The sequence below is a fragment of the Schistocerca piceifrons genome, chromosome 3 (genome assembly GCF_021461385.2).
Source record: "Schistocerca piceifrons isolate TAMUIC-IGC-003096 chromosome 3, iqSchPice1.1, whole genome shotgun sequence".
Taxonomy (NCBI): Eukaryota; Metazoa; Arthropoda; class Insecta; order Orthoptera; family Acrididae; genus Schistocerca; species Schistocerca piceifrons.
Window position 1 is genome coordinate 106,986,128 of NC_060140.1, and position 12,342 is coordinate 106,998,469.

The 12,342-nt window shown below is 38.8% G+C and overlaps 1 protein-coding gene across 6 annotated transcripts in view; it reads right to left on the reverse strand.

Annotated features, from left to right (window-relative positions):
- Positions 1-12,342, reverse strand: part of LOC124787739 (trifunctional purine biosynthetic protein adenosine-3) — a 111,435-nt gene that overhangs the window by 32,573 nt on the left and 66,520 nt on the right. For all 6 annotated transcript variants that reach the window (XM_047254594.1, XM_047254600.1, XM_047254598.1 and 3 more), the window contains exons 15-17: positions 3,408-3,550; positions 1,771-1,893; positions 556-813 (exon numbers count right to left, since the gene is read on the reverse strand). In XM_047254594.1, coding sequence (XP_047110550.1) covers positions 556-813; positions 1,771-1,893; positions 3,408-3,550 — 524 coding nt within the window. The remainder of the gene's footprint in view (positions 1-555; positions 814-1,770; positions 1,894-3,407; positions 3,551-12,342) is intronic.

A 12,342-nucleotide genomic window follows, 5' to 3' on the forward strand; every position in this document is an offset into this window, starting at 1 on the left:
GAAATGGTTCAGAATGGTTTGAGGAACATGCCACACAATTTGAGGTACTTGTGAAGGCCATCCCAAGGCACTTGACCTTTAAAAACTATGGAGCAAATCTTTGATGCCACTGAGCAAGATGTGTTCACCTAGGACCCAACTGCAACCAATCACCAGGAGTTATGTGTGACATTTGAACAGACATGGCTCATAATCACACTCTAACATTTTCATTGTCTTGCACTGCCATCATCAAGATGGTAGCAGGTCTACATACTATATGGGAGGTATCTATAACTAAGCTGGTCACAAGTGTACATGGAATAGGTTTATTATTCCTAGAGAGAAACATATTCAGTTTCCAAAGAGACGTGTACTGATAAATAATTACACAATTGTTAATATCTGTCTCCCAATATAGGTACACTTTTGCTTAAGTTGCAAAAAATTTCATAAAGTACAGCTCAACCTGGTCTCAAATAAACTCTGAAAACTTGTATGTTGTATGTAAAAGTATGAAATGAGCACTGCCCATCAGGACACTGTTTAATTAGCCGCTTAAGACGAAATACATACCTCTACAAAGTGTGCAGTGCACCCAGTAACCCTTACACCAGCCTGCAGAGCCTGGCGGTGAGCATGAGTACCCTTGAATAATGGCAGCAGTGCCGGATGTATGTTTATCAGGCGTCCACGCCACAATCTGACAAAATCTCCTGTAAGTACTCGCATAAATCCTGCTAGACACACAATGTCGACACGAGCTTCTTTAAGAGCTGCATGTACTGCCATATCAAATTCTAATCTAGATCCATATGCTGTATGGGGTATCACCTGTAGAATATAAAATACAGAGAATAAAACTTCTGCCGTTACTTTTTAAATGATATTTTTTTAGTCATCTGAATTATTGTGATAGTTGTCCTATGTCATATTACATCATTTCTCATGACACATTTCTTTCAGATTCAATGTTTGAGTGATAAAAATACCTTATATTTAACTAGAATAATATGAAACTTTAAATATCTCATGACACATTTCTTTCAGATTCAATATTTGAGTGATAAAAATACCTTATATTTAACTAGAATAATATGAAACTTCAAATAATCACTGATTACTCAATTACTTACCAAACCAAAGAATGGCACTGAATGACTTCCATGTGTAGACCAGTTAAAGAATGTCAGACTTTCAAGAATCAAAAACTCCTTCGTTTATTGGAAAAGGGTAAATGGTCTAAGTGAAAAGAAACTTTGTAAAAAATTACACACCCAGCATTGTAAGCCTACAGACACTTAGTAGTGATGTGCAAGAGGAAATGAGCTATGGATTTGATTTTCTCCTTTCCTCTCTCCTGTTGCATCATTATCTGTTTCTGCTTAGCTATTTCTTTTTCCCTGTCATTTCTTGGCAGGTTATCGCTGTATTTTAATTAACTTCATTAATTATCACTGTTACTGCCATCTTTAAACTCACTTTAACTGTTTTTTTTTTCATCCTGCATCCATTTTCTGATTTCCTTGTATTTACATCTTACCGGTAGCAGTCTTTCGATTCTTTGTTGATGCAAGATCCACCAAAATGTTCAATTAATTTTGGACAGTTATGCAAGCACCTCACCAGTTTCCAGAAAACAGTGCCCCAAAACAGCCAAGGCGCAATACTGTAAATAAAATATGTCTATCTCCTTGTCTTCTCACCAACTTTAGCTTATTTTCTATAACAACTATTCTAACTAATTGCAAACTGAGTAATGAAATAATTACAATAATTTTTCAGCATTACCTTTGTGTGAATGTTTGCTCTTGTTGCTCTTTCAAGCCCTTGGACACCAGCCTTATTTGAAATAACGATCACAATTTCTGCCCCAACCCCTTGTGAACGATCCACGGTGGCGTCAATGAGGGACTGAATAAACAGAAAAAAATGAAACTAAGCTTACATAATTTTGACATAAATATCAATGGCATGTGTATACACAACAAAAATTCTTCACAAAAAAACTTGGAGAATTCTTATAAGAGTTAGTGATGGATTAGAACATGACTCTGTGATCAGATACTTTTTTCAGCACATTTTAAGGAACAAATGGATGAAACCAATGATTTTTTTCTCAAGATTTTCAATTTGATGAAACATTCTATGCTAGATGGTAACAGAGAGAACAACAACTTCATTCATGGGCATATATGCCATAGTAATTTACATAAAACCAAATCAATACCACTTAAAATAGCAGAAAATATGTAAAAGAAATCCATTCCATCTTTCTTATTTTCCTAAGGATGTCAATAAATATACATATTATTAATATTTCAATAATTCTAGCCCTCTTACACTGCTGCAGTCCAATGAATTCAAACTATCATTTTGCCTCACTAAGAAACAATCCATAACTGGATAATCTAAAGTTATGTAACATGGAGTAACTAGTTCCATTTGATTCAAAACTAATCAAATCATGTTGGAAAGCGAGAGAATGATCCCATGAGATTTTTTCTAAAACCAATGACTGTCATGAATTGTGTCAGGTTCTGTGAAAATTGAGCTATTTATCCCAAAAATAATATAGGATGTAAGACTCAGCCTTGAAAGAAGGCCACTGTGACCCTTTTACTTCATACCTGCATGTTAAAACCCTTTTTCAACAACATGACATCAAAATACAGTAGCAAATCAAAACAACTCAATTTAACTGTGTGTGTCCAGAAATGCCTTCTTTATGACTCCAACCCCATTTTCAGCAACAGTACATTACTAATTGTATTAAATTACAACCATTTTTAACAACAAGACAGCATTTCTAGCCAAGTAAAAGAACTGATACATAAACCAGCGTGATATCCAACAATAACATTTGTCCACTCTTCCCCATCATATTTTTATGTTCTTCTATTACAGAAAACACTTGCACACTACAGTCAGTACATGTAAATACTCCTTTGGTCATAATATGGTGTCCTATCTAACTGTGGCATTCACAAGAACTTCGTTTATTCTGCTCTTCAGACAAAAATTGATTAGTTTCAACAGCCCTGTTTACTTACATTACCAAACATTACTTTAATAAAATATAGTATAAAACATAATTGTCTGTGGTATTTTTAAAATGGGAGTACGGGAGTGTTTGGACCAGAACAGCATTCTGTGTGAGATAAACTCCATACATTGGTAATTATTTTGTGGAGATGGTAATTATTTTGTGGAGATTTTTGCAGCCATTTAAATGGTGTGTCACTTGGAAGTTTATCCCACTCCACATGGAAAACAGTGCTGCCGAGGCAAATGATACATGATGTCCACAACAGTATTGATGGAGATTTGGTTCAACATTTGACAAGATAGTGTAAGTGACTTATCACCACAAACAAAGCAGTAATTTTAACATTTATGCATGCAGTATAAAATGGAGAGCAAGAAACCTGCAAGTTTGTTCCACTTCCAGAAATTAGAACTCCAACTCTTTTCCTTGGAGGTTCTTTGGCAGCAACCACTGATTCAACAAATGGTCTCATAATTCTTTCCATTTCAGGAACAAAGTTCTCTACATGTACACGTGGGACACCTGATGAAAAATGAAATGTAATGACAGTAACAAGAACAAATTATGCTTCATAACAAAAACACTACACAGTTCAGCAGCAGTATGTTTACGTTAAACAACATAAAAATGTACGATGTCGACAAATGATAATGTTTACTTGCCCGCATATCAATACTTCTCAACAGTTAGTTCAAAGGATAAAGTGTTTTAAACAGCTTAAGCCTTTCACTTTATGTATGAGGGCATTTCAAAAAGTGTCTGACTTTTATTTATAGAATAAATCTTCATTTAGATACAACTGTTTTTTCTAATGCTACTGCACTGCTGGTATTGTGCGCAGCTGCTCCATCGAATTCTGCCTAGTATCTTTCCTATTTTGAAAGTTTTGGAATCTAGTCCATTTCAGAGTATTTTTCAGTTTGGGGAAAAACAGTGGAGCTAGATTGGGGGCACAGGCAGGCTGACAAACCACAGCCATATTATGTTTGGCCAAAAAACTGTGAATTAATTGAGAATGATGAGCAGGTGCCTTATCGTGGTGAAGTGCCAAATGCCCACTGCCCAAAAGTCTGGCCATCTCACGCCTTCATGAAGGTGACACACAACCTCTTGGTAGCACTCCTTATTGAAATTAGTGCCTTCTGGCGCATACTGGTTATGGACCGTGCCATTGGAGTCAAAGAGGACAGCCAGTATAACTTTCACACCACTGTGGACCTGGCTCACTTTTTGGGTTTCAGGGACGATTGGTGCTTCCACTGCAATAACTGGAACTTCTTTTCTGGGTCTTGCCTATAAACCCAGGACTCATCACCAGTAATCACTGTGTAAATAAAGTTGGGATTACTGTTCACAGTATACAGCATGGCCTAGTGTGATCTCCGAATGAAGTTGCTTCTACTCATTTGGTAGCAACTTTGGCACAAATCCTCCTGAGGTGCAATTTTATGTTAAAATGAAATGAATGGAGCCAATTCTAATTTTTACCTCATCTGAAAGTTCTCTGAATGTGATCCGTCTAACCTGCATCATCAGGATTCTCATATGATCAATGGTTCAATCTTCACTGGCATGCGGCCATCTTCGAAATGGTTGAACTAGTGCTTTATCTGTGTGGTACCCTTTACTTCATCCCCTAACACTCATCGTACCTTGCGGATTGTTTCAACTTGAGACTCGCCAAGCTTAAAACAAAATTTGATGCAACAATGTTGTTCCACTTTTTCTGTCATTTTGCCCACAACACTAAATCGAATGATTACAACTTACACGTATTCATTTGTCAGCAACAGGTTGTTTCCACAGCTGTGAAAAAAAACAGGCATGCACATTATGTATGTCTACAACATACAGAGAGCATGTGTGCACATCAATACCTTTGTTGGTTTCAACAATAACAAATAAGGTCAGATACTTTTTGAGCAGCCCCCGTATAAAACCACAACACATTCACGGTTTGTTTGCTAGTCATCTGCAAGCTCGAAATGACTAATCTGAAATAAGAAATACAGAGATAAAGGACAGGATGCCTTAGGAATGGAAGGTCTATGAATTATTACCAAACAAAGGGAGTGGCTATGTCAGGGCAATGAGTTATGGAAAATTCATGTGGTGAATTATGGTAGTCTGATAAGCAGCAGACTGTATATTTCTAGGAGAAGAAAGCCATTCAGATACTTGAAGAACTTACATATCAACCACTACTTTTTGCTAGCATTTAATACTAGGGAACTTGTCATAGCTGCGGATGAAGTTAGTTTGCACTGGATATGGTGGTATATTCTGTATTCATCCAACCACTAGGTCAGATATAGCTGATGTGATACTAAGGCTCCTGTGCCTTTCAGTGTGGACGCATTGGGACACATGTACCTGACTGACAGTCAGTAAGCTAGGTGTCCTAGATAATGGTTCCATACCCAGACATGCCATGACAGCATTAGTGAAGATTCTTAATGGAGAAAATCAATTTAAGAATGAACAAAAGCACCTACATGAATATAAGTCAGTATCACATTAGTGTAGGAGTAACGTGAGGAAAGAGGAAGTAGCTACATGCACAAAAAGTGGAATATAGTCCAGGCTGTAGACCTCTGTGAATACCGTATTGAACACCTATTAGGTGCCGTACTTCAGCAATAGACTTGCAACATACAAGACAACATTCCTGACAGCCTACAGACCCCTCCACAGGAAATGTTTTAAACTTCGTTAAGCAACTGGTGGGGGGTACTAATAAGATTTAGTAGAAACAACTGGGAAGTGTTATATTTGAAGATTTCAAAGTAGATTTCATCTCTGATAAGTCTTATCAAGGGCACAGAGAATTAATTATTTGCAGCTTCCATCTAACCCTCACAGTAACATTTCCACCAAGAATCGAAGACACAGTGCACCACAATCAGGTCTGACTAAGTAACGAAAAATAAATTTTTACAGAATTGTAAATGCTGATTCAGTTACACTGCTCAGAGAGAAGTTACAGGATGAAAGATGGGAAGAAGTTTACAAGGGACACATGGTATATGAGAAACTTAATTCTTTCCCAAAAATATTCTAACAACATAATGAACCCACTTTTGTTTATAATGGGTCAGGGACATTAATGGTGGAAGCTGATAAAAAGAATGGCTAACACCAGGGATCAAAAAATCTTATGCTAGGAAGGGAGAAGCTTTATTTAATGCAAAGAACTAGCTCTAATCAAGACTTTAAAATGTACTAAAAGCAGAAGTGCAAAATTTTTGTGTCAGCAAAAAAGCAAAAAATATGTACTATGCACAAAAGATCAAATTTCCAGGAAGAAGACAAGGACAATTTGGGGCATTCTTTGGCATGATGCAAAAACTATGTACTATGCACAAAAGATACAAATTCCAGAAACAAGGAAAGGACAATTTGGGGCATTATCAGGTATGATGCAGATAAAATTTGGCAAAACAAATTATGTTGAATGTCAAGGTGGCTTGAGCACAAAAATAGATGACATGAAATTAAAATCCATGGCTAGTAAATTCAATAAATTCATTCTTTCTAACAGCAGCTGAAAAGATGGTGACAAAAAACCTCTCATCAAAAGCAGGTCCAATAGCCTTATTTAGAAAGGTAACAAGTATGAAACTTCCTGGCAGATTAAAACTGTGTGCCGTAGCGAGACTCAAACTCAAGACCTTTGCCTTTCACGGGCAAATGCTCTAGAGCACGTGCCTGCGAAAGGCAAAGGTCCCGAGTTCGAGTCTCGGTCCAGCACACAGTTTTAATCTGCGAGGAAGTTTGATATCAGTGCACAATCTGCTGCAGAGTGAAGATCTCATTCTGGTAACATCCCCTAGGCTGTGGCTAAGCCATGTCTCCACAATATTCTTTCTTTCAGGAGTGCTAGTTCTGTAAGGTTCACAGGAGAGCTTTTGTGAAGTTTGGAAGGTAGGAGACGAGGTACTGGCAGAAGTAAAGCTGTGAAGACAGGGTGAGAGTCGTGCTTGAGTAGCTCAGGCGGTACAGCACTTGCCCACGAAAGGCAAAGGTCCCGAGTTCGAGTCTCGGTCCAGCACACAGTTTTAATGTCCCAGGAAGTTTCATATCAGTGCACACTCCGCTGCAGAGTAAAGATCTCATTCAAGTAACAAGTCCTCCATCACCAGACATCAGTTTTGCCAACTCATGTGATAGATAAATTACAAAAATCATTACATCACTGGCTATGAAGGCATCTCATCCAAAATGATAAAATCTTATGCTGACTTGGTATTGTCATTGTTGAGTACCTTTATAATCAGTACATTGAGGAGTAAATGCTGAAAGACTGAAAGTCTGTAGTGGTAACACCAATATACAAAAGTGGAGATACGCAACTGACTTCCAATTACACACTGATCTCCTTCATCCAGAACTATACTCTGCAAATCACATCCCATTGTACCAGTTATTATAGCTTCTTCTCATTCCATTCACGTATGGAGTGCAGGAAGAATGATTGTTCGAATGCCTCTGTTCATGCTGCAATTATTCTAATTGTATCCTCACGATCCCTGTGTGAGCAAGATGTAGGGGGTTGTAGTATGAATCTACAGCCAGAATTTAAAGCCATTTCTTGAACCTTTGTTAGTAGACTTTCTCAGGATAGTTCACATCTGTCTTCAAGAGTTTGTCAATTCACCTTCTTCAGTATCTCTTTGGCACTTTCCCATAGATCAAACAAATCTGTAACCATTCGTGGTGTCCTGCTCTTGATATGTTCCTATTTAGTTCTACTTAGCAAACACTTGAGCAATATTCAAGAACCAGTCACATGAGCGATTTGTAAGCAATCTCCTTTGTAGACTAATTGCACGTCCCCAATATTCTACCAGTAAGACAAAGTCTACCACCTGCTCTACCAACTGAGCCTGTGTGATCATTCCACTTCATATCCCTACAAAGTGTTACACTGTGGTGTTTGTGTGAATTGACCAATTCCAATAGTGACTCATTGATATTACAGTCACAGGATACTGCAACCTTTTCATTTTGTGAAGTGTACAATTTTACATTTTTGAAGATTTAAAGCAAGTTGCCAATCTTTTCACCACTTTGAAATTTTATCAAGATCTAAATGAATATTTATGCAGCTTCTTAGACAATACTTCATTATACATAACTGCATCATCTGCAAAAGTCTGAGGTTACAATTGATATTGTCTGCAAGATCATTAACATACAACGTGAACAGCAAAGCTCCCAACACACTTCCCTGGAGCACTTCTACTTCTGATGATGACTCTACATCTAAATAACATGCTCAATCCAGTCACAAATTTCACTTGACATCCCAAATGATCATACTTTGACAATAAGTGTAGGGGTGGTACTGAGTCAAATGCTTTTCAGAAATCAATAAATACTGCACCTACCTGACTGCCTTGACCCAAAGCTACAAAATGTTATGTGAGAAAAGTGCAAGTTAGGTTTACTCAATCAGCGTCTTCAGAATTCATGCTGGTTAGCATTTAGGAGGTCATTCTGTTCGAGACACCTCACTATGTTAGAGCTAAAAATATGTTTCAAGATTCTACAACAAACTGATGTCAAGGATATTGGATGGTAGTTTTGTTGATGACTTCTACTACCCTTCATGTAGACAGATGCGACCTCTGCTTTTTCCCAAGAACTAGGCACAGCTTTTTGTTCAAGGAATCTATGATGGATTATAGGTAGAAGAAGGGCTAATTCAGCTGCAAATTCACTATAGAATCTGACAGGGAGTCCATCACGTCCTGGAGCTTTTTTCAATTTTAACAATTTCAGCTGTTTCTCAACACCACTGACACTAATACCTATTTTGCTCATCTTTTTAGTGGTACAAGGATTAAATTGGGGCAATTTTCCTGGGATTTCCTTTGTAAAGGAACATTTGAAAACAGAGTTAAGCATTTCAGCTTTTGCTTTCCTACCCTCAATTTCAGTTCCTGTCTCGTTTCCTAGGGACCAGACACTAACTGTGATGCCACTAACAACCTTAACATATGACCAGAATTTCTTTGGGTTTTGTGAAACATAGCCAAAAACGTTTCATTCAGCATCTCTATGTCTACAGCCCTTAGCTTTTCTTTACACCTATTACGTAGTAATCTCTGTTTTTTAGAAGTTTCTTTATAGTGACTGTATACCATGGAGGGTCCCTTCCATTATAAACTGTTCTACTAGGTACATACCTATCCAGTGCATGCTCAATTAGTCTTTTAAATTTGAGCCACTAGTTTACTGCAAGATATATATCTTTCTGCTTGTTTTAATTGTCCTTTGTATTTTATTGATCATTCACAAGCAGTTCATGGTCACTGGTACCAGTTTCGATGTGGACATCCTCAAAAAGATCTGATCTATTTGTTACCGTTAGATCCAATATATTGCCTTAATGAGTGGGGTTTTGTACTATATGTTCTAGATAGTTTTCAGATAAGGTGTTCAGTAATTTTTCACAGGATACCTTATGACATCCACCACTAACAAAACTGTAATATTCTCAATTGTTTGTTGGTTGATTAAAGTCTCCGCCGATGATTACAGCATGACTGGGGAACTTATGTACAAGTGAACTGATGTTTTCTCTAAAGTTTCCTGTTACATCTAGAGATGAGTCTGGTAGGCGATAGAAGGAGCCAGTCATCATTTTATGGCCACCCTGAGAGTTTTTCCCAAAAACAATCACACGGGCAGCTTCAGTTTCTATCTCAGTGTGTTTACGTGTTTTGTCTACTGTGACAAAGACATCACCTCCATCTCCCATTTGCCTATCCTTTTGATATACACTTAAATTTTCCTCAAAAATCTCACCACTATCAATTTCAGGATTCAACCCGCTTTCTGTGCCTAGGTCCACTGCTTTTCATGAATGCTTCAAACTCTGGCACTTTGTTGCAAATGCTTTGGCAGTTAACCATTAGGCTTTCAATATTATCACCTGTGGTAGTTATCTCTTTTGATCTTACACCGATACTTCTGGGTTGCCTACAGATATCATCACCTGGATTGGATAGAGAGTTTCCCAGTCTATGTATGCGCTCCACACAGTCAGTTACCATAGTAGCAGTGTCTGATGTGTGGTGCACACCTGACCCATTTAAGGGGACTCTACAGTTCTCAAACCTACTGCACAAGTCCAGGAAGTTGCAACCTAGCTTGTCTCTGTTTTCAAAGTTTCTGGTTCAGTCCTTCCACTTGACTCAGAACCGAAGGGCCATTATCAATTCTGGGGACAATGCTGCAAATTGTGAGCTAACTTCAAACTCCATGTGCAATGCTGGTCTTCTCAACCTTTTCTGCCAGTCACTGGAATAACCAAAGTATGACCTCAGAGTCCAGACAACAGGTATCATTTGATTCAACGTGCACCACAATTAGCAGTTGCTTGAACATTGTTCCTGCAATGGCTGCCACAATAGCCTACACAACATGTTGAATGATGCCCCCAGGCACACGCACTGAGTGCACCTGGTGTCCTTCCCTATCACTTGTTGTTATTTCCCTAATGGGTACCATCATTTGTCACTGATTTCAACAACAAATGATTAATAGGTCCCGACAATTTTGTGTTTGCCTCCTCTTGACACAGGAAAAAAAACAGGTTTCCCCAAAACAGGTGACACGAGTCCCATCCACCATGTACAGAATGCCTTGCTCCACAATGGAAATGCCATGCTCAGTCAAGTGGACGAGTAATGACGGATCCCGTATTTTCAGCATACGAGACAAGATAGACAGGAGTAGTACTTGAAGTACCTTCAGTACCAGTACTACAGGTACAAGACTCTTGGGAGCTCTTTCAATACAACTCGCAGCAGCTGCCAATTGTTTGACAGTAGTCAGGGTGATTTCTAGGTGCTTAGGAATGTCAACCAACTCATTCTGTGTTTGAGAACAGCATTCACAGTGGGGCTGTATTTTAGCTGGTGCGAAGTGCAACAAAAAAGTGAACACATAACTTTAAATTAAGCCCACTGATCATAACTTAATCTCTTGAGCTATGAAGCTGCTAATGTTCTATAAGAATCTAAGCAAATACATAAAATGAAATTTCTATTGTGGCAACAGAAAAACCTATGGTAAAAATTACTAATTTCTGAAAACTTTTTGAGGTTAGTCATAGATATTAGCAAACTCGAAAATAGAGTTAATTTATGATAAATATATATAATATATACTTCTCTTTAAGGGAAGACTAAATGTAACACAATATGTCAGTTGGAATATCTGCTACAGTAACTACACTACTGGCCATTAAAATTGCTACACCACGAAGATGACGTGCTACAGACGCGAAATTTAACCAACAGGAAGAAGATGCTGTGATATGCAAATGATTAGCTTTTCAGAGCATTCACACAAGGCTGGCACCGGTGGTGACACCTACAACATGCTGACATCAGGAAAGTTTCCAACCGATTTCTCATACACAAACAGCAGTTGACCAGCATTGCCTGGTGAAACGTTGTTGTGATGCCTCGTGTAAGGAGGAGAAATCCGTACCATCACGTTTCCAACTTTGATAAAGGTCAGATTGTAGCGTATTGCGATTTCGGTTTATAGTATCGCGACATTACTGCTCACATGGGTCGAGATCCAATGACTGTTAGAAGAATATGGAATCGGTAGGTTCAGGAGGGTAATATGGAACACGGTGCTGGATCCCAGCAGCCGCGTATCACTAGCAGTTGGGATGACAGGCATCTTATCCGCATGGCTGTAACGGATCGTGCAGCCACATCTCGATCCCTGAGTCAACAGATCGGGACATTTGCAAGACAACAACCATCTGCACGAACAGTTCGACGACGTTTGCAGCAGCATGGACTATCAGCTCGGAGACCATGGCTGCGGTTACCCTTGACACTGCACCACAGAGAGGAGCGCCTGCGATGGTGTACTCAATGATGAACCTGGGTACACGAATGGCAAAACGTCATTTTTTCGGATGAATCCAGGTTCTGTTTACAGCATCATGACGGTCACATCTGTGTTTGGCGACATCACAGTGAATGCACATTGGAAGCGTGTATTCGTCATCGCCATGCTGGCGTATCACCCGGCGTGATAGTATGGGGTGCCATTGGTTACACGTCTTGGTCACCTCTTGTTTGTATTGACGGCACTTTGAACAGTGGATGTTACATTTCAAATGTGTTACGACCTGTGGTTCTACCCATCATTCGATCCCTGCGAAACCCTACATTTCAGCAGGATAATGCACGACCACATGTTGCAGGTCCTGTACGGGCCTTATTGGATACAGAAAATGTTCGACTGCTGCCCTGGCCAGCACATTCTCCAGATCTCTC